This window comes from Serpula lacrymans (assembly GCF_000218685.1).
Source record: "Serpula lacrymans var. lacrymans S7.9 unplaced genomic scaffold SERLAscaffold_11, whole genome shotgun sequence".
Taxonomy (NCBI): domain Eukaryota; kingdom Fungi; phylum Basidiomycota; class Agaricomycetes; order Boletales; family Serpulaceae; genus Serpula; species Serpula lacrymans.
The window spans coordinates 517,526-537,475 of NW_006763300.1; the positions used below are offsets into that span (position 1 = coordinate 517,526).

Here is a 19,950-nt window from a genome sequence, read left to right on the forward strand (position 1 = left end):
TAAGCCTCGTGTTTTCGTATGAAGTTTGCGACATATTTGGGGTGAGATCAGAGTACCATTTCTCGAGGTCCTGGTGGTCGTGTCGTGTCTTCTAGTTCTAGACTTGCACAGGGAAAAATTCGGCCTATAAAACCACAGTAGCCACGAGTCCAGACACATTATCACGAATTCCAAAATCGCAGCAGGCTTCGAATTACACGATCACCATGTCATCGGAAAGATTACTCGAAAAGGGAGCAGCTTACATGGAACATGGTTGAATGGAAATTGAAGATAGCGACGTCACAAAGACAGTCATTTCAAAGGATGGAAGCATTTGAAAAGGGTTCGCTCCAATGAGGATATTTTCATCGACCGATATCTGAAGACATATGAGGTGAGAGAGTTCGCTAACTCAGATCAATGTCAGAAATCAGTCTGGTTTGATGATATTATGAGAATATTCGAAAAGCACTCACTCTTCTGCTGAACCTTTACTACCGGACATAAATTCATGCCATCAACAGCTTTATAACATACCTGTCTAACGGCGTCTAGACATTCATAGCTGAGCTTGTGCGGATATGTACATTAGTTATCAAACTCATATTACCATCAGGACATGACCTGTACGTATTAGAGCAAGTGGAAGCAGTCTCCTTTGGCTGACCTAATCCGATATAGTGACATGGACTGTTCGAGGACTTTCCACCAGCCACACATAAACATGTACAAAGCAGCCCCCTTGTCCTCAATATCGCATACTAGATCGCGTCTGATACTAACGATATCCTTGACTAGTCCGCCCTCGAAAGTTATTTTGAAGCCAAAATGTAGCCTAAACATGCCTATAGCCAGCGTCTCAGGTGTCTGACATCGTCCTGAAATCTGTCTCTAGCTATACACGATGCCCCGTTGCACACGCAAAGGATGCAGTAAAGAATACGATTCGGCAGCAAATACGGAAGAAAGTTGCACGTATCATCCTGGGGGCCCGGTGAGTCCCTTTCACACAATCTCAACCCGAATGAGGCTAGAATCCGACATGCGTTCTGCATAGGTCTTTCACGAAGGGCTCAAATCTTGGTCATGCTGTTCAGACGTGAACAAGCCTGTTTTAGACTTTGACGAGTTTATGAAGATGCCAGTGGGTATATGCATGCCTCCTACTCAAATTTGACAACCTGGTTGTTGTATTATGTCTTAGGGATGCGCCTTAGGAGCTCATACCGATGAAATTCCCAAGGTGGAAACTCAAAAGCCACATTCTAACGATACACTCACCGTAATGGACTACGGGGCAGGGAAGGAGCAGTACACCCTCGTTTCACCCACGGTTGGCAAAATGGAACCTGCCGCAGTCATTGCAGCTCCTAAAGAGCCAGCGCCAGTTGTGGAAGAAGAAGACGATCTAAGTGTGCCAGTGCAAACTGGTGCGCCATGTCGACATACAGGTTGTGGAGTCGCCTTTGTAAGCGATGAAGTAAACCGCATCGGAAACGGTGAAGAAGCCACCTGTACATATCACCCTGCCTCCGTGTGTTGTCCATTTGCCCTCAATTGTATCTATACGTACTAAACAGTCAATGACCCACAGCCTATTTTCAGGGAAGGAAGCAAGGTTTGTTATCATAATGAGTCATATATCTTGCGAGTGCTAACAGTGAAATGGTTAAGGGATATTTGTGTTGTAAGCGTCGTGTGCTTGAGTTTGAGGAGTTCCTCAAGATCGAGGGTTGCAAGAGGGGGCGTCATGTATTTGTTCCTAAAGTTAGTAATAAAGCGGTAAGTCGGTATTTTTTCGCACTCGTGTTTCACACTGAAGGCTGATATAAACAGGCGGAAGAATTTACCGAGTGCCGTGTAGATCATTATCAAACACCAAGCGAGGTTCATGTGTCTGTTTTTGCGAAGCAGGTTGATAAGGAAAGAAGTACAGTTAGAATAGAAGAAAATAAGGTTAGAGAATTTGAGTGGCTTTGTTCTCATACTGATTTAACAGGAAGGTTCATTTTGATTTGTACCTACCTGCTTCAAAGCGATTCCAGCGCACAATTGATCTTTTTGGTCAAGTTGATCCAGAGGCTTCGCTTCACAAATATTACGGAACAAAGGTAAATGCCAATGTGATTGATTAATCTCTATGCTGACAGCCTATATGAATCAGGTCGAAGTTTCGCTCAAGAAAGCAGACAACAGAAGTTGGACGCTTCTGGAGAAAACAGACAAGAATTTGGGAAACATAAGCCTCACTTTCGGAGTAAGTGGGAGGACGGGGACAGTTGGCGGAAAGACTGTTCACTTAGACGCAGCGAACATGAAATAAAGTGTAGCATGAACGGAATTAAATACTGATTGCCAGCTAAATCTATAGTAGAGTGAATGGCCTTATACTAAAGTACGCCCGGGATCTTTAGCTCCTCGTAAGTTTGGATTAAGTCTGCCTCGCGCAAGTCCTGAAAAGTTTCCAAGCTTATGCCGCACTCCGAACCTTTCTTGACTTCTAAGACATCTTTCTTTTGCTGTTTCAGTGCTTCCAGAGGACCTATTAATGTTGCTGAGTGCGACGACATTAACTATGGCTGTCAAACTTACCCTCGTGAAGTACCTCACCATTCCTTACCACCCTCGCCAATCTAGACACCTCTATTAAACCATTGCCAACTCGGCATCCAGCTATCGTTTTTTTCTGCTTTCCTTTGAAATGAATGTCGAATAGTTGCAGCACAGTCGCCTCTCCAGTAACTTTCTTCTCGATTGTAGAAGGTAGTAACGCTGTGAGGCGGTTACGAACTTCATCCATTACCCTGTAGATTATTTTAGATGAATACAACGGAATGTGATTCTGGGCTGCCATGCTTTCAACAGATCGAGGAATATTGACAGAAAAGGCTATAATTGTTCCTAGGAGAATGTCCAGTTTATAATGAGTATTTGAGCGACGCCACTAGAAAAGTGACATACCTTCAGAAGCCTTCGCCATCATAACGTCAGACTCCATAACATCGCCAACGCCAGTAGCAACAATCTTCACGCGTGCATGTTTATTCCCAATTCCTTCTAAGGCTCCAACTAGTGCCTCAACACTCCCACTCACGTCGCCCTTTACAACTAGCCTTAACTCTATTGCGGCCTGTTCTTCACTCTTCTGTGCGCTGCCATTACCATCGTTATCTTCATCTTCTTCTCCCGTTTTTCGAATCCTCTCCTGCATTCTATGCGCGTTGATGGCTTCTAGGTCAACCAGTGTAGACTCGATCTCAGCCTTGCGTAGTCTATTCGTCAGTGCCTTCTTTACTTCAGCTTCGGTACCCTGTAAAACTTCATCCCCTGCACTCGGAAGATCTTTCCATCCAGAAACAGTTACTGCCATGCCTGGATACGCAACCTTGACGGTGGATCCCGTGGAGTCATTCATTACACGAACCTTGGCGCCTGCTGCCCCAGCTATGAGGTGGGAACCGGGGGTTATACACCCTCGAAGGACCAAAACGGTAGCTACCGGGCTGAAGGAAGAAGAGATAAAAGCATATGAGAAGAAGAGAAAGGAAAATGACGTACCCTAAACCCTTCTGCACCCTGGACTCGAGAACACATCCATAACCCTGACCGTCCCGCTCGGCACGAAGATCTTGTACTTCAGCGATCGTAGACAAAATTTCCACAAGATCATCGAGGCCTTGACCGGTGAGTGCCGAGACCTCGACACAAGGGACGTCGCCACCGAAAGCTTCTAATTGTAAACCCTCTGCTAATAGGGCATGCTGGACCTTTTTCTGGAGGGTGATCTAAGTAAGTCTTCAAAGCTTAGGTCCACATCGACTCACCACATCGGCTTCTGGTTTATCCACTTTGTTGATGGCGACTACCACAGATACATTATCTTTCTTGATTAGGTCAATAACCTCTTTCGTTTGAGGCATTACGCCGTCATCAGCCGCTACAACCAGGACGACGATGTCGGTAACGCCTGCTCCACGCGCACGCATGGCCGAAAATGCTGCATGACCAGGAGTGTCCAGAAAGGTAATTATGCGCGAATCATTTCCAGGGTTGGTGGACGAGGAAACTGGGACAGAGAAGGCACCAATATGTTGCGTGATACCGCCCGCTTCCCCTTTGGCAACAGATGCGGATCGAAGGGTATCTAATAGTGTGGTCTTCCCGTGATCTACGTGTCCCATGATAGTAATAATCGGCGGTCTTGCTGGAAGCGTCGAGGGATCGGGGTGAGGAGATCTGCGATACTTGTGTGGGCCACTGGGGTAAAGAAGATGTACTGCGGACGAACCGTGGATAAATATCATATGCGGCCTCATCGTTGATCACAGGATTTCTACCAAATTCTCCCGCAAGAAGAGCTGCATAGTCAGAAGTCAAGACTGCGGTCCATGCTTATAAGCCAATTGCAATCGGAGAAAATAAACAACAACTCGCCATGGTCATGAGAAGCCTCAGCTTCCATCCCAGCTTCTATCATCTTCCGAACCAGTGTCGCTATAACTACGAGTTAAAAAAGAACGAGTAGACAGGGATAAGACAGACCTTGTCGTACATTGAGCAACCTTGCTAATTGACCAACAGAAACGGTACTGGGGATGAAGAGGTCGACTGCAACTTTTCGGGCGTGTTTGACTTTGACTTTCTTCTCCTTCGAAACAGGTTTAGCCTTATCATTGTGCACCCGAGGATGGCTTGGAATTGAAATGTCATCACGCCTGCTGTGTACTAGTGAACCTCGATCTTTGAAATTGTTCCGAGTGTTGCGATTCGTCCGCGAACCATGTACATCTGGAGAATTACTGTTTTCACTCGCCAAGTGCTGAGAAGATGACCGATCCGGTATCCTAGGAATATTTTTAGTACTAGGTGACTCAGATTTGACAGGTCGAGAGCCTCGTTCGGAAACATGTCTGACGAGTGGTATGTCGTTCTTGAAAGGTTTCCGACCTTCATGAGGTGCGGAATCTCTCTGAAACCCGTTACCAGAAGATCCGCCCACGGATCTCAAAGGTCGCGCGCCTCCGTGTGACGAGTGAGGCTCAAACCGTCCCCACTTCGAGTCTCGCATAACACTTGATGGTCCATTATTGCTAGGGTGTGCGCCACGACTAGTTGGAGATGCAGACCGAAAGGTAGAAGATGAAGTAGACCCTCTCGAGCGTTGCATATTAGATTGTGGATGCGGACGTGTCCACTTACTGAAATCTGGAGCAGGGGGGAGGATTGGCTCTGCTGTGTCCCATGATTCAGGAGCAGGCTTAGAAGAGATAAGGAAACGAAGGGTGATAACAATTGATTGCTTCTCTTACTTTTCTCTTTGTAGCAGTTGCTACCGACCTTCTCTGAGAATATCTGAGAACTGACAACACAACCTCGCGTTTATGCATTCTTGCAGACTCTATAGAGGCTCGGGACACCTCGGGCTCCGCAAAGCTCGCCTGGCTGTAAGACATCAAGAACAATGAGAACTGTGAAGTGTAACACTAGAGTAAAGAATATACTCACTTGACTTTGTATCCTCAGTCAAACGACAGGACTCCAGAGTATCTTGGTTTCAAGGAGAGTGGCGAAGAATTAAAATTTGGTTTGCCGAGACGCACATTCTGTGGCTCGGCGCCTATAAATGTAAAGCAAAGTATCTCAACGCAGGGCAACTGTCCTTTCTTCAACAATGCTGTAAAACCGTCTTCATATCAAGATTTGCTTGCAAACCATGATTGGACTATATTATTCCTCAGCTGCTCGGTCAATATTACCCTTAGCTTTTCCAAGATCTGGTGTCTTACGTCGTGGATATGCCTTGTCTCGATTCCCCGACCGTAGGATAGGAACTGGTAGGGCCTCGGGTCGACCTCGTGAACATAATTCTCGTGAAAAAAACCCACGACCAGACGCTAGGACTGTCTACGAGAAGGAACCCTCTGCACAGAACTCTCAATTATGGGAGACCAGTCTACGGCAGCCAGCCAGCAATCCTGAGGAAGGTCTGAGGAGGCTGTTAATGGAGAACCACACTTTAACGATCACTAGGTACATTTGCATCTATGTTGTCTCCTTTTTATACAGCTGAGGTCTCACAGACAGTTAGAAATGCTAAACATATTCATGGGCTTCGAGCAATCTAATAGATATGCCATCAGTTCGTAAACAATATGTACTCCCTTTAGTGACCCCGAATAATCAGTCTATACTTCATAGCCAGTGAAACGGGAGAGCCACTTGGTTATATTGCTGAAGAACCTCGAGGGATTCTATCTATGTTCTCTCGGCAGATATTTCGTACACATCGTCCATTCCGTGCTCTTGTTATGGACACCCACGGTTCTCCAATTTTATGGGTATGTATATTTCATCATAATTGACAAATGGACTGAATCATCTCGGGGCGTCAGATCCGTAGACCGTTTGCCTGGATCAACTCCCGAATGTTTGTGCAGAGACTGAATGATCTTCAAGGATACACGTCGGAGGGTGAGCCTGTGCTTGATACTTTCGCAGAGGTGCAACAGCAGTGGCATCTTTGGAAAAGGCGTTATGATCTCTTCCTTCGGTATATTCGCGAGTCATCTGTTTTTACGCGATGTCGCCTGCTTACTTTTCTGTGGCCTATGTAGGGATATACCTCGTCGCATTTTATCGACAGTCTCTGAAGTTCAACCAGAACCAGAACCCAATTCATTTACTCAGTTCGCTCGGGTGGATGAGGGTCTTTGGGCATGGCATTTTAATATTTTAGATGCTCGTGGTGCACCAATTGCAACCGTCAATAGAACGTTTAGGGGGTTTGGACGTGAGGTAAGCCTGATGTTTTGTGCTGAGGAACAACACTAGCGAACCTTGTGCTGTCAGATTTTTACTGACACAGGTTAGTGATCTATTGATACATTGAATTTATCCCTACTAGACATTTTATCTCTGCAGGTCAATATTCCGTCAATTTCGCCGCTCCTATCGGTGAGTCGGGATCTTCGGATCCTGCGCCCCGTAAACCAACTGTCATTCGTAATCTCACATTGAATGAAAGAGCAGTAAGTTGACTACCATGTATACGTTGTGTTACTCTGAACACGATATCTTTTTTGTAAAGTTGGTTCTGGCTATGGCTGGTAAGTGTAATTACATTGTGAGGTGTGCCCATACTCATGTCGTTCGGGCGCAGTCAACATCGACTATGACTATTTTTCGCGGCATTCTGGACCTGGGTGAGCACTTTTTGAAAGTCGTTATCCTTCCCCATCTTATCATACTATTATGATGTGCAGACATGGGATGGGTTTTCCTTTGTTTTGGGGATCAGGCGATTGAAGCAGATGCATGATGTCGGGGTAGTCTACAATATAGACTTATTAAAACAATATGTAAACATCTGTTGGACCCTTGTTAGGACATTGGTGCAATCCACACGCCGCTGAGGTTGCTTAGCTGAAATGCGTGCACGTGTTTGTTACCTCCACTGAACGCGTCGCGTCGCGTCACGCTCAACTACCAAACGCAAGAGGCTGAACTTTTGTCAAGGGCACGCCCGTACTACGAGTACTATCTCTATAGCTATGGTTTATATTCCTCCTCCTCATCTTGCTTCTGCATCGCGACCTTCATACGCAGAAGCTTACAACGATATCCTAGTCTCACATCGTCGGTCACCACAAACTTCTGCTTCATCGGTCATATTACTTGTCGCACCAGATGTAGACGCTCTTTGTGCAGCCAAGATGCTTGCGGATATGCTCCAACAAGATGATGTTATGCATAGGATCATACCTGTTTCAGGTATAGCAGAGTTGGAACGCATGAGAGACGAGCTGATGTCTTATGCCGAGGTATGCCGCTTCTTTAATACCATCGACCCATTTCTTACGATGAATAAGCTTCATACACTCATGCTTATCAACATGGGCGCGATTCTCGACCTTCCATCTGTGGAGTGGTTCGGGGAGTTTAGCACAAAGCTATCTGTGCACGTTGTTGATTCCACTCGGCCACAAAATCTTTCCAGTTTGTTTGGTGGAGGAGAAAACGGTGATCGGATAATAGTATGGGATGATGGAAGAGCAGAGAATATGCAAGAGGAAAGAAAGGCCTGGGAAGCACTGGCGGTAGGTTTCTGATCATCTCCCACCTGAACGTGCTCAGTAAAGGCATGGCAGTATGAACCAGAGCCAGATTCCGACGAGGACGCCTCAGATGATGACTCAGAGGAAGATAAAGAAGGTGAGCAGGAATCCGACGAGGAGCTTGGAAGTAGTCCTTCCGGTAAACGAAGGATGTTGGATAATGGAGGCCGTGAGGGGAAAAGACGAAAGCTCAATGACGAGGTATGTATTCCTCCATTCTTCATATGTGATATGAAAATCAAGTCTATTTGCTTCAGCAACCAGCTCGAATGTCACGAGACCAGCGTGATGCTTACTCCATGCGTTTGGAACAACACTATGTATCGGGGACATCATATGGCCAGAGCGCATCAGCGACAATATACATACTCGCAACAGTATTAGAACGCGTGGATAATGATCTTCTGTGGTCAGTTCCCTTTTTACCTGCATGCCATGGAACCACCTAAATGCGTCGAACCATTCCAGGTTAGCTATCCTCGGACTGACGTTTCAGTACACAACATCCCGTGTGTCACGGACGGACTACGATAAATTCCACTCTGTTTATTATGACGAAGTTTTTCGCCTGAATCCCCGACCGGATGCCAACCTAAACCCAGATAACATAAGCGCCTCTAGCCCAGACGATCTATCAGTGCGTGCAACAGAAGAGCTGAGGTTCATGCTTTTTCGGCATTGGACACTATATGATGCTATGTATCATTCAAGCTATGTAGCTGGAAAACTTGGAATATGGAAAGATCGCGGACGTAAACGGCTCACTGGTCTATTGGCCAAGATGGGGTCTGTGGACTTTTCGACTATCGGCTCGTGCGTTATGCTGATTGCTCTCGTCAAAGGTTTTCAATACCACAGACTCAGCAGCCTTACACTCATATGGACCTCGATCTCAAGCATCAGCTTCGATCAAAATTGGATGCCATAGCTCCTGAGTACGGTCTTGTGGAACTGGCCTATCCGTCATTCGCTCGCTGTTACGGTTATCGCGCGCCACCACTTAGTGCGGCTGATGCAGTAGAAGCTGCTGGTGCGCTTTTAGACGTGGCAGGTGGCGTACGGATGGAACTTGAGGTGGAAGGTTCAAGACACGGCGGAGAGTGGTTTGGGGGTGGTAAAATGTGGGGAGGAGGTCGGTCGGAAGAGGATCGGGAAAGGAAGAATATGATGCGTGGGGTCAACGCAGTAGATGCAAAACGTCCTGCAGAGGCAGAAGATAACGACGAAGGAAAAGAGGGCCCAGAGAAGAATGAAGTCCAGTGGTGGGTAAAGAATTTTTGGGCGGCGTACGACGCTCTTTCGGAGTGAGTGCGTTTACTATCGACATTACCAATGCACAGTGTTGAATGGATGGGTCGTTTTATTATATAGTATTACACTGCTTCGTGAAGCCCTCTCGCTTTCAATGTCGCTCCATCGAGCAATCATCCGACAGGGATCATCTATCATCGACAAACAGGATATCCGTACTATGCGCTCTCATCGTGTCGTCGTTCTCACTCAGGGACCCGACCTTGCACTCTTCGCACATCCTGGCGTTCTCTCGCGCCTCGCCATGTGGCTTGTGGAAGCACTGAGAGATAGACTGCCAGGAACTGCTATTGCCAAGCCAGGGAGAGGAGGTCGGGGTAAAAAGAGCCTCCCTTTCGTAGTTGCCTGTTTGGATGAACAGGCGGGGACATATATTGTTGTGGGTGTAATGGGAGCCCTTGATTTTGGAGATGTGAGAAAAAAGTAAGTCACTGTTTGCTACGTATCTTGCGACGTCTAAATGGTAAACACCCCCGTCAGCGAGTTCGGTCTCGCCTTCCTGGATGCAAAGGAGAGATGCAACGCACGGACGCGGCACGGTTCTTTTGATACGAGCGTTTTGGAGATTAATCAAGAAGACCTGAAATTATTCCTAGAAACTCTTTGTGAAGTAGGGGAAGGGTACTAATCAATATGCTCTTCGGTTATATGGTGTGCTGTGTAGTAGTTTCCATCTCGCATTGTAATTATATTTATATATTTGGTTTGCTGTTCATCTTGGTCGATAATATTTGCAACAGACATTGAGTGCTTCGAGACATAAAATGCATGAAAATTCTAGTCTCCTCTAATCAGACCTTCCAATGAAAATTCGGAGAATTCTTACAAGGGTCGCAAATGGTTAGCCAAACTCGGCGCATAGTAGCTTCGGTTCCAGCCGTGCCGCTGTGGCAGTGCTTCAGCTTGGAAAGCACTCGTCACACAGGCTGCTGGTACAGCAAAAACTACGCTAGCACCCGCCCTTCACACATACCGCAACGACATATACAACCTAACGATAACCAACCCTTTCACGACACATATCCCTTCCACATAGCGATACTAAAGACATGGCCTCAAAAGGATGGTTCAACCTCGAGTCGGCGGGGGGCATGATACCTGAGACGCAATTCTTTGAGGGCGAATCCGCTTTCAAGTTTCTTGGACTCACGCGCACGCAGAGGCTTTATGGTTTTGTTGGATGGTCAGTACTTCCTTGTCGTACTTCGCAATGGACGTAACTGGCAAACCTGCTCACGATTTCCTTGTCGTTTTCAGTCTCGTCGTTGGCTTTATTCTCAGTATACTCGGTAGCTGCTTACTATTCCTAGGCCAGCTAGCCAGCTTTGCAGGCAAGTCACGTCCACCTGAACACACGTTCGTTCCTACCTTACTTATTATATCCACCTTGTAGTGTTATATACTATGGGCATTGTTATCTCTCTCGTTGGTACAGGATTTTTGATCGGCGTAAGTGTTACATATTGCTCCTGTTCTTGGATCTGATTTAGTTGGTACTATATGCCACTAGTTTTCGAATCAAATCAAGATGGTACGTCGGAACACGTTCTTCCTTGTGTCACAGGGTTCATCGACCTTTTTCAGATGTTCAAACCTGTGCGGTTGGTAGCTACAGTCGTCTTTCTAGCCTCTATAGGCCTTGTATTTGTTGGAGCATTCGTGATCGGGAGCGAAGTACGTTTTCATACTTTATTACCTACCGATACCCCCAATCTAACCTCGTACCCTACCCAGATTCTCTGCATCAGTTTGTCTTTCACAGCTTCACCCATCAACTGTGGTAACTAACGCTGTTTACCTTTATCTCTAGTATTCGTAGTTGTCGAGTACCTCGCCTATACCTGGTACTCGCTATCATACGTCCCGTATGCTCGATCTGCCGTATTGAAACTTGTAGGGATGAGTTAGGGGGTCTCGTACGTGCGTTCACGGTTCGACTTCTTTGTTCACTATTTGCTGCTTTTACTGGGTCCATTACGAGACAACGAGGGTGTCATGAAGTACATTTGGATTTTTACATATGCTTAATGATATACATAAGGAAATGCGGCGATGAAATCGAGCAACAGATGTTTACTACGCTCTCGAACGTCCGTTTTCTCTGACAAGCTATAATCGAGAAGGTCTAGGGTGACATAGAAAGGTCAAACCGAGCTATGACTGTTGGACGTCAGTAGGAGACGCACCTACTTACCCCCTGAAATTGTTCTTCAGCTCGCGGAGCGCATCCATGATGGCGCTTTCGGATGAAGCACCGGTCGCTTTCCTGCGATAACGTAATTAAGACCTGCGTGTCGGCAGGGATAGAAAGAAAGAAACGCCTACTTGACAGCATCGCTTCCGAGACGCATGAACACATTCCATTCCTTCTCATCGCCGATGGTGGTCAAACCGGTGGTGCTCTTGTTCTCTTTCGCGAGGGTGACGAGTCTGGCGATGGCCTCGTTGTCTGGGTCGACGGATTTGGCGAAGGCGACACTTCCGCCTGTGTATTCGTGGCCGTTGTAAACTACGGTTTCGTTGGGGAGGGTGCCGAGGTAGGAGAGAGCGGCATGCATCTCTGAGCCGACGCCTTCGAAGAAACGACCACAGCCACCTGCCACGATGGGGTTGAAACGAGCGATGAGGTGTGTGAACAGATAAGCAAATACCTTGGAAGAGGGTATCTCCTGTGAAAACCCCACCAGGCTGAGACTTGTTTGAGGTGTCAGTGACGTAATAACATATAGAGTCTTGGGTGTGGCAAGGGGTGGCTAGACACCTTTCGAGTATTCGGATGAAGATGGGGACTAATTAATGACCGAGAGAAAAAGTTACCTGACGTGGATGCTGTCCCCAATAGTGAACTCGTCCTTGTCCTTGACGAGTTCAGTGAGAGCAGGGACTTTCTGGCTTCCGCCGTAGATGGGAACACCGGGGTAGGCTGAAGCCTGGGTATCAGAATCATGTGAGATGGAATGTTCATGGCAGTGGATAATGTGATAACATCCGAGACTCACGAATTTCTACACGCCAGATGCTAAAATGAGCGTGCATCAGACAGATGGAGAGTTCGTAACACACCTCGTTTCCTCCGCTGTGATCAAAGTGATGATGGGTGGTGATACCCGCGATGACCTTGACGCCCAAGGCATCTGCTGCCTTCTGGACCTTTGGAACGTCGTAGGGGTCGACGGCAGCGGCTTTGTTAGTGTGTTCGTCGACGAGGAGGTAGGCGTAGTTGTCGTCGCGGACGGGGACGGGGACGACCTTCATTGTTGCGGATAGGGAGAGGGAGAAGGGGCGGGTGAAGATACGGAGAGACATAGGAAGGAGGTCAGGTGACTAATCTAATCTTTCTTTCCACAGCTTTCAAACATAGCAACAAACAGATTATCGTCTCGCTCTCACACATGTCCATCATTACCTCTCCTTTAACATCCTCCCCCTCAGAACACCATCCCGCTCATGTCCCTCCCTAGCCCCCAGCCCGGTGCTCTCAGACAACAGCGGTCGAGGTCCCTACCTGTAAGTCGCATATCACTTGCACAATACTATCCCTTAACCTCTATGCCAGGATAAATCTCTTTCGTCTCCCCCGTCTTCCACAACTAGCACCAGCTCATGCGCTTCTGGCTCTTCCTCGACATGTACGCAGACTTCCCCGCCTTCCACAGCTACCACCAGCTCATGCACTTCTGGCTCTTCCCCGACACGTACACCTTCCACGGGGTCTGGTAGTGATACTAGCGACGGGTCAACCACCGCGACACCAGATAGTACCAGTTCAACGACCATTCACTCAACTACTTCGACTGTATCCACAACCACAGTGTCCACAGCGTCCTCGTCCCCCGCTGTCCCATCGCTTTCATCGTCACCTACACCCAATAACAGAGCAGCTACGCACACCAACCCCAACACGGGCGCCATCGCTGGTGGTGTCGTCGGGGGCGCCGTCTTCCTAGCTTGCGTCATAGTAGCCGGTATACTCTACTTCCGCCGCAAACGTCGCATGGCGCCCTCCGCAGAGTTTATGGACTCCGTCCATAAAGGCGCACCCCCCATATTCCGTCTGCGTTCCGGCGCCGAATACACGGCCTCCACGCCAGACCACGTCGGCTCTCTCCCTGGGACACCCATCCCCTTTCCGTTCATGCAGGACCCGTACAAAGACCACAAAATTCCAGGGATGGCCTTGCCAGATTCCAGCGCGAGAAAGTCGTTACCTCCCCCACCGCGTCCCCCGTTTTCGGACTATGACTATCACCACTTTCATTCTGTGTACGAGCCGCCGGAAGAAGGGGTAGTGTCTGGGGTGCCCAGTGCTCGGCAAGGTGTGGAGGATTCACGTCCCCCGTTTTCGGACTATCACCACTTTCATTCTGTGTACGAGGCGCCGGAAGAAGGGGTAGTGTCTGGGGTGCCCAGCGCTTGGCAAGGTGTGGAGGATTCGCATTATGAGCCGTATTTGCAGGACTCGTACATGAATCCGGACGTTGCGGATACCACTGCACCCCCAGAAGACATGAGGCCGCACACGAGCTCGGGGTCTGGACACCATACAAAGGATAACTCAAGCATAGCGCTGATACCAGTGCGGCGTAGCGTTGATGTCCCATAACCCCTGCTCTTCTTGAGCGCTAGGGGTTTAAGCTTATGTACTATCTTGATCTATCCCCCCCCCCAACTGGACTTTTCTTCTACTCACCCAGTTGTCCGTTTTTTGTAGTTCGCGTATACATCTACCCCCTGAAAATGTACTAACTTACCTTACTGAATTACTGCATGACGTAGAGTCCTGCAAGCCTGAAATTCTACATTACAAGACCGAGCACCATGTACTTACTAATCCCACCAACTTAGACTCAGGTACTGAGAAAGAAAGAAAATATAAAAAACATCTCTATTGCTTCTGAAGCTCAACAAAAGCAGGACACGCGTCTACGATCATCACACCGCCTTCGGAACAGACGTCCATCATTCACTGAGGATAGCCCGCACCACATTTGCCACCCTCAGCTGACGCAGATCGGTGTAAGTCTGGACGTACACAGCTATTAGCATTAAATCCAACAGACGCAATTGGATACCAGTAGTATAAACATACCTCTCCACATCCAACGAAGATGATGGGCTGGCCTGTAACATATGTCATCGACAATGCAGCGCCCACCTATCAAACACGCAAGTAACAATGCCCATCAGAATCAGAAGACTGTTCATATATATGGCGCAACCCAACAAACCTTATCGTCGACGGTATCCCATTTGGTTACCAGCATTCCATCAATGCCCCGGCTCTTCCCAGCTGAAGCAGAGGAAAAGTCTCGCAGAGCACGGTCAAACTTGGTCAACTGATCCACTGCTTCATTGCCCACCAGCGCTTCACCCACAAAGATAATTTTGTCCGGATTATTGACGCCTACCAACTTAACGAATATTAATCAGCATTCGAGTACCTTGTGAGAGATTAAAGCTCACTTTAGCTAGGGCACGCATCAGTGGCTATGATAACATTAGCATAGATCTGATGATTGATTGTGCTCTCACTCACTTCATTGTCCTGCATCCGTCCGGCAGTATCAATGAGAACAACATCAAAGTTATTTTCTTGAGCTGTAAATCCGAGAGATTAAATCAGACTAGTGGATTAGATATGATGCGATATTTGTTACCATAGGATATAGCCTGCTTCGCAATGCCCGCAGCATCTTTCCCATAGCCTCGTTCGTAAAGCTCAACTCGAGTCCCGTTGTCTGTAGCACTTTCAGCCGCAATTTTGCTTAAATTGCGTACGTGCACTCGAAGCTGTTCTACCGCTCCGCTCCTGTACATATATGATCAACAACTCGTCCATAGTATATTTTGGAGTATCCCACACCTGAATGTATCACAGGCAGCGATCAATACTCTTAGGCCGTTTTGCATCAGCCAAAAGCACACCTTCGATAGGTTGGTGCTTTTGCCCACACCATTGACCCCAACGAACGTGATACTGTACGGGACCCTTTGTTGCGATGACGTCAAAGCTGAAGATAACTTGGTTCTAATGGATAATAGAAGATCGGTCGAAGTTTTGGGAGTAAGAATGCGCGTCAACGAAGACGAAAGGGCCAATCGGACAGCCGCATTGGTTGCTAGAGGACAGTAAATTCAATATAAACCAAACCCTTTGTAGGTCAAAATCTTACTTTGGAAGCCGCCAACTTTCTTGCCAACAAGACTCTCACCTACACCCTCACAGACCTTATCAGCGATTTCCATCGCGACGTTTTTCTTCATAAGATGCTGCTTCATGCCTTCCAAGACAGGTTTGAGATCCTGCTCGGTCAATACCTTTGACCCAGTCAGACGTGCGAAGAGTGAGCTTAGAGCGCCCAATGAACTGGAGGCTTGTTTTGCTACCCCTCCGTTCGGCTGTAGTGCCCGCGAGATAACGTCATTTGTCTCACCATCCCCTGAACCAAACTCCCAATCCTTGACTTCATACATCCCATCACGCGTCCTCGTACCCAACGAAGCCTTGTCCACCAACGACAGCGCGTCCTGCGAAAGTGGCGCGTCCGTCCCAGAATCACCTTTATCAAAGCTGAAATCCAGAGACGCCATATCAGACTCTGTGGGTGCTTCATGTCCCCATTTGCGCTGCGTCTTCGTATTTGTCTTTCGTTTTACACTTTCGGTACTAGTTCAAGGTAAATGACCATAGAGAAAGGATACGTGCGCATATACGCACTCTGAACTTGGCATGCTATCCCTTCCACTCCCCGAGTCGATACGCGCGATCCCCCTCCCTCCACGTCGACCACCACGACCCCGTAGTCGGTTTTTTAGAGCTTGGACATTTCGTGCTATCTGTTGTTCGTCCTGCGCAACGACAGAGGATTCCGACGGAACTAGTTTGCATGAGCACCAGAGTGGAAGTAGTTATTTATAGCTTACTCGTGCTAAGGTCGTCTGAAGGAGGACTTGGATCGGCCAAGGGAGCATGGACTGTAGGTCTGAATCGGGACTTTCTTTCCTACGTACGGAGATGTAAATCAGAACGTTTCTTTGATAACGTTTTACTTACCTGAGCAGCTTTGTCTTCCAAGCCCTTGAGTAGTTTATCAAAGACCTTGTCCCAACCCTCAAATGCTTTCGCGAAATTCCATGACGCGGTATTGTTTCCTGCAGGAGCAGTCACGACTTTCCCACTATTCATTGCATGGAGCGAAGCTACGAAAGTTGCCAGGAACGGTTCAAACAGTTTTATAAAGAGCGTTTTCAAAGCAGCGAGAAGGTCGTCCACATAGGTAAGCTGAAGAATCCGCTGGTATGCGACCTGAATGCGACGTCACTTCTAATCAGGGTACCATCCAGCGGGATGCAAAGACTCACGACGAAAATCAGTTCCAGGTCATTGACGAATGTCCACTTGACCGCATAACCATCCTTTTCAAACTTTTCTTCTGCCGTCCGACCTTCAATGAGTGCTTCACGAATAAGAGAGTTTACAGGAGAAGCTGAAGAGGAAGCAATTTGCGAAGCGTCGGGCGTGAATGACCGCGACCACAGAACTATACCGCCTAAGGCATCCTCTGGTTATTGCATGGACATACTGATGAGTGTAAATGTACCTTTATGCGAAATTGAACATAGATCCAACATATTACAGTATTCTTGGTTGTCAGAGAGTAAGGAAAGGGTGGGTTATGGTACAGCCCAAAAGGCGAAGTACCGGTGTATATGGAAATGCGATACTGGAGGACCGGAGGCTTTACTGCGCAACTTGCCGGATAGCCAAACCGTCGCGGAGAGTGGAACTGTAAGCGACTCTTGGTCAGTCATTATGATCAAATCTACATATTACGACATCTCTGGTAGTATATCGGATAGTACACCCGCCTGTCAGTCTGTTACTTCGGTACTTTCTGTGCGCGGGAGAGCGGGGTTCGACTCCCCGCCAGAGAGATTTTTTTTATTTGTTGAAGGCACTTGATAGACGAACAGATTTTGGAAAGCAGCTACACTTTCAATATTTCTTTTTTCGCCAGGAGAACCTACCTTTAACTAGGGTTCTAGCCTCCAATTGAAACCAGGTAGTTCTTAGAAAATATCCACCCCTGATCTATGAACTTGCCCATCAAACTTTTTGGAAGACAATGCTGTCAGAGGCTCTTCCAATGCATGGTAATTGTCCGTATATTATAGTGACAAAGGGCCAGAGCTACGAGCGTATGACAGCCATCGCCTGATCTCCAGTTGTGGGGTTCTTCTCTAACCACTCCCTCACGCTCTTTTTATTTATCAATGCAGCAACTCTGATGCAGTCTTCCACGCTGCGCTGCCGATACAGCCGCATGACGTGTCCACACACGATCCACACATCTTCCCAGTCAGCATCAAACAGCTCCCACCAGCAATCTGGCGGCGTGGAGGGAAGGGAGATACCCAGGTGTCGCGTGGTGAGCACAATGGCGGCCGTCACAATCGTCGGAACGGAATAGATGGCATAGACTGGTGTTTGAAGGCTAAGGGATGGCAGAATGAAGTTCTAGCTGTGATCATCGTAGCCGAGACCACTTACGCATCGTTCAGATATCCCCATGCCCGTGAACACACATCGTCTCGATCGGTCAACCCAAGTACGCGCAGGTAATTGACGAGAGTATTATACGGAAGAGTGATATGCATATTGAAGCCCAGCCGCTTGAGGATCTGCATTTCAGAGACCACAATGGCATCTTTCAAATCATAGAACGTATTTCCAAAGTACGACATCGGTGTATAATGGAATTTCTTTGTTTGGGGGTGAGTGTGGGATTTAACCTTGTGGGTTTCGCGCTGCAGCAGAACGTCGTAAATGTTGATCAAGTCGCGCATCCGTAGCACGCATTCTTCCAGTTTTGAAGCGAGGTACAGAGCCCCCATGCCGATGTCCTACATAAAACGAGAAAATGTCACGTACAATGACACATACTGACACAATATGTTACTTGGGCTGACCCCGATACCGAAATGTTTCATGGACGTTACGAACCAGAAACGCTGAAAGATGATCTGCGCAGTAGCAACTGCGACTTGTTTTCTACCACCCCATAACCATGAGTGATCGAATGAGAGAAAGCTGTTCGTACTGGCTCACTGTTTTAGAAGGATTCCTGCTTCATGAATCATTTTGCAGCCATAAGCCCTGAGATCTTCTTCGAGACCGTGTGGCATTCCATCTTCTCTGGAAGGGGTATTTTCGATCTGTGAATGGGAAGCCAATGGGACCAGCAAGATATGCTCCATGCACAGTTCTCCGCTGCCAAAGACGGAAAATGACAAATAGTTGGTTGGCAAAGATAGTCGCGGTATTGGACAAGGGCTCGGGATACTTGCCGTACCAAGTAGAGGCTCTTGCCAAACATCCGCAAATATGGGTCTTCATGTAGAGGTCGTACTGAAATTTCTCAGTATTGGTTCCAATGGCAGGACTTCCACCCAAACCAGAGGTCAATGTATATGAGCCCAGGAGATTCGCACCACCACCAGATGACAGGCGCTACGTCCCAGTTGCCCGTCCAGAGCGAATGGCCCCGCACGACCGTTACTCCCAATATCCCCGCCCAGATGCTGACTGGGATCACAGGGAGCGAGGGGACCGGTCTAACTATCCCCCAAGGTCACCTCCACGAGCTAGAGTAGGTAGAGACTCGTATGGTGCACCGCCATACGATGTCAGAGACGGTGCGAGGTATGGCGAAGATTACCACGGACAGTGGCATAGGGATGAGCATGCGAGGAGAGCCTGGACTCAGGAACCACCAAGAGAATGGGAAGCCAATAGGGCATGGGATTCGAGACCTAGACATCACGACGAGTGGCGAGGAGATTCTCGACGTGGTTACGACAGAAACTTTGACCGTAGGAGGGGGGGAGGGGGGGACTATGGTAGACCCCGAATGGACGACAGGCGTCGACGAGACGACCGTTTTGGAAACTGGCGAGATCGCAGCCCGTCAGTATCTCCCCGTCGTAGAGGTTCGCTTTCACTCGACGAACGAATTGTATTATTCTTATTGACACATTGACAGCACCCTCAATTCATGCACCACGGTCAGACCATCGTCGGTCAAGGTCGCCAACTCGTTCACAATCTCCTCGTCGACGTGACATTCGACAACGGTCACGTACGCATTCTCAAACCTCTAAAAGTGCATCTCGCACGACTTCACCTCGAAGCAGAGGACAGCTGTATTCTCATCCAACATCTGTGGTATCACGATCTCCGGCTCACATAGGTCACGAGGGGACTCGTCACCACGAACACGAGGGTAGTGGAAAACCACAGCGTTATAGCAGGAGTATTAGCCGTCCCCGCGATGCACCACCATTCTTAGACCAGGATGCGGGATACCAGAGGACGGGTTATGACCAGGGAGAAGCCAGTATAGGAGAAACCTCTCCCGCATTACAAGCCCCATTGAAAAGAGAGTCTGATGAAACTCGAGATACCGAGATGGAACTCAAGCCAAAAATCGAATCAGGAGTTAAATCAGAAAGTGAAGACGAGACTCTTCATCCCTCCGCGGTA

The 19,950-nt window shown here is 48.0% G+C and overlaps 10 protein-coding genes across 10 annotated transcripts; 5 read left to right on the top strand and 5 right to left on the bottom strand.

The window, feature by feature from the left end:
* Positions 1-886: 886 nt before the first annotated feature.
* On the top strand, positions 887-2,225 carry SERLADRAFT_410180 (uncharacterized protein; the record flags this gene model as incomplete). Its single annotated transcript, XM_007321300.1, has 9 exons — positions 887-976; positions 1,040-1,126; positions 1,187-1,412; positions 1,434-1,516; positions 1,563-1,600; positions 1,644-1,764; positions 1,819-1,938; positions 2,028-2,093; positions 2,154-2,225. The coding sequence occupies 9 exons, from the start codon at positions 887-889 to the stop codon at positions 2,223-2,225; spliced, it is 903 nt and encodes a 300-aa protein (XP_007321362.1).
* On the bottom strand, positions 2,180-4,218 carry SERLADRAFT_474105 (uncharacterized protein; the record flags this gene model as incomplete). The annotated part of the gene is made up of 5 exons (XM_007321301.1): positions 2,180-2,524; positions 2,575-2,883; positions 2,944-3,485; positions 3,541-3,755; positions 3,807-4,218. The coding sequence occupies 5 exons, from the start codon at positions 4,161-4,163 to the stop codon at positions 2,373-2,375; spliced, it is 1,575 nt and encodes a 524-aa protein (XP_007321363.1).
* A 126-nt stretch (positions 4,219-4,344) lies between these two features.
* SERLADRAFT_474106 (uncharacterized protein) lies at positions 4,345-5,562 on the bottom strand (the record flags this gene model as incomplete). The annotated part of the gene is made up of 5 exons (XM_007321302.1): positions 4,345-4,361; positions 4,417-4,476; positions 4,525-5,239; positions 5,292-5,424; positions 5,488-5,562. Coding segments are annotated over 4 exons (870 nt in total), but the record flags the coding sequence as incomplete, so codon positions are not given.
* A 47-nt stretch (positions 5,563-5,609) lies between these two features.
* Positions 5,610-7,425, top strand: SERLADRAFT_474111 (uncharacterized protein; the record flags this gene model as incomplete). The annotated part of the gene is made up of 10 exons (XM_007321303.1): positions 5,610-6,012; positions 6,063-6,121; positions 6,181-6,320; positions 6,375-6,532; positions 6,597-6,777; positions 6,832-6,847; positions 6,904-7,010; positions 7,070-7,088; positions 7,142-7,184; positions 7,245-7,425. The coding sequence occupies 10 exons, from the start codon at positions 5,696-5,698 to the stop codon at positions 7,285-7,287; spliced, it is 1,083 nt and encodes a 360-aa protein (XP_007321365.1).
* A 63-nt stretch (positions 7,426-7,488) lies between these two features.
* On the top strand, positions 7,489-10,165 carry SERLADRAFT_451597 (uncharacterized protein; the record flags this gene model as incomplete). The annotated part of the gene is made up of 8 exons (XM_007321304.1): positions 7,489-7,802; positions 7,851-8,078; positions 8,121-8,301; positions 8,361-8,505; positions 8,565-8,882; positions 8,939-9,400; positions 9,468-9,830; positions 9,888-10,165. The coding sequence occupies 8 exons, from the start codon at positions 7,533-7,535 to the stop codon at positions 10,033-10,035; spliced, it is 2,115 nt and encodes a 704-aa protein (XP_007321366.1).
* Positions 10,166-10,304: 139 nt separating this feature from the next.
* Positions 10,305-12,716, bottom strand: SERLADRAFT_474113 (uncharacterized protein; the record flags this gene model as incomplete). The annotated part of the gene is made up of 13 exons (XM_007321305.1): positions 10,305-10,590; positions 10,665-10,738; positions 10,801-10,856; positions 10,918-10,938; positions 10,992-11,081; positions 11,142-11,154; positions 11,218-11,532; positions 11,602-11,673; positions 11,733-12,003; positions 12,059-12,168; positions 12,225-12,337; positions 12,407-12,412; positions 12,471-12,716. The coding sequence occupies 7 exons, from the start codon at positions 12,711-12,713 to the stop codon at positions 11,517-11,519; spliced, it is 831 nt and encodes a 276-aa protein (XP_007321367.1).
* A 265-nt stretch (positions 12,717-12,981) lies between these two features.
* On the top strand, positions 12,982-13,760 carry SERLADRAFT_474120 (uncharacterized protein; the record flags this gene model as incomplete). The annotated part of the gene is made up of 3 exons (XM_007321306.1): positions 12,982-13,036; positions 13,074-13,553; positions 13,577-13,760. The coding sequence occupies 3 exons, from the start codon at positions 13,011-13,013 to the stop codon at positions 13,647-13,649; spliced, it is 579 nt and encodes a 192-aa protein (XP_007321368.1).
* Positions 13,761-14,268: 508 nt separating this feature from the next.
* SERLADRAFT_474122 (uncharacterized protein) lies at positions 14,269-17,066 on the bottom strand (the record flags this gene model as incomplete). Its single annotated transcript, XM_007321307.1, has 13 exons — positions 14,269-14,429; positions 14,497-14,562; positions 14,636-14,818; positions 14,871-14,894; positions 14,944-15,005; positions 15,065-15,216; positions 15,271-15,526; positions 15,581-16,074; positions 16,126-16,285; positions 16,332-16,410; positions 16,462-16,713; positions 16,770-16,957; positions 17,009-17,066. 13 exons carry the CDS (start codon positions 17,037-17,039, stop codon positions 14,367-14,369), a joined length of 2,010 nt encoding a protein of 669 aa, XP_007321369.1.
* Positions 17,067-17,520: 454 nt separating this feature from the next.
* Positions 17,521-18,736, bottom strand: SERLADRAFT_474126 (uncharacterized protein; the record flags this gene model as incomplete). The annotated part of the gene is made up of 4 exons (XM_007321308.1): positions 17,521-17,902; positions 17,959-18,311; positions 18,378-18,459; positions 18,517-18,736. The coding sequence occupies 4 exons, from the start codon at positions 18,663-18,665 to the stop codon at positions 17,599-17,601; spliced, it is 888 nt and encodes a 295-aa protein (XP_007321370.1).
* A 555-nt stretch (positions 18,737-19,291) lies between these two features.
* On the top strand, positions 19,292-19,763 carry SERLADRAFT_474131 (uncharacterized protein; the record flags this gene model as incomplete). The annotated part of the gene is made up of 2 exons (XM_007321309.1): positions 19,292-19,397; positions 19,451-19,763. Coding segments are annotated over 2 exons (390 nt in total), but the record flags the coding sequence as incomplete, so codon positions are not given.
* Between the last annotated feature and the right edge of the window lie 187 nt (positions 19,764-19,950).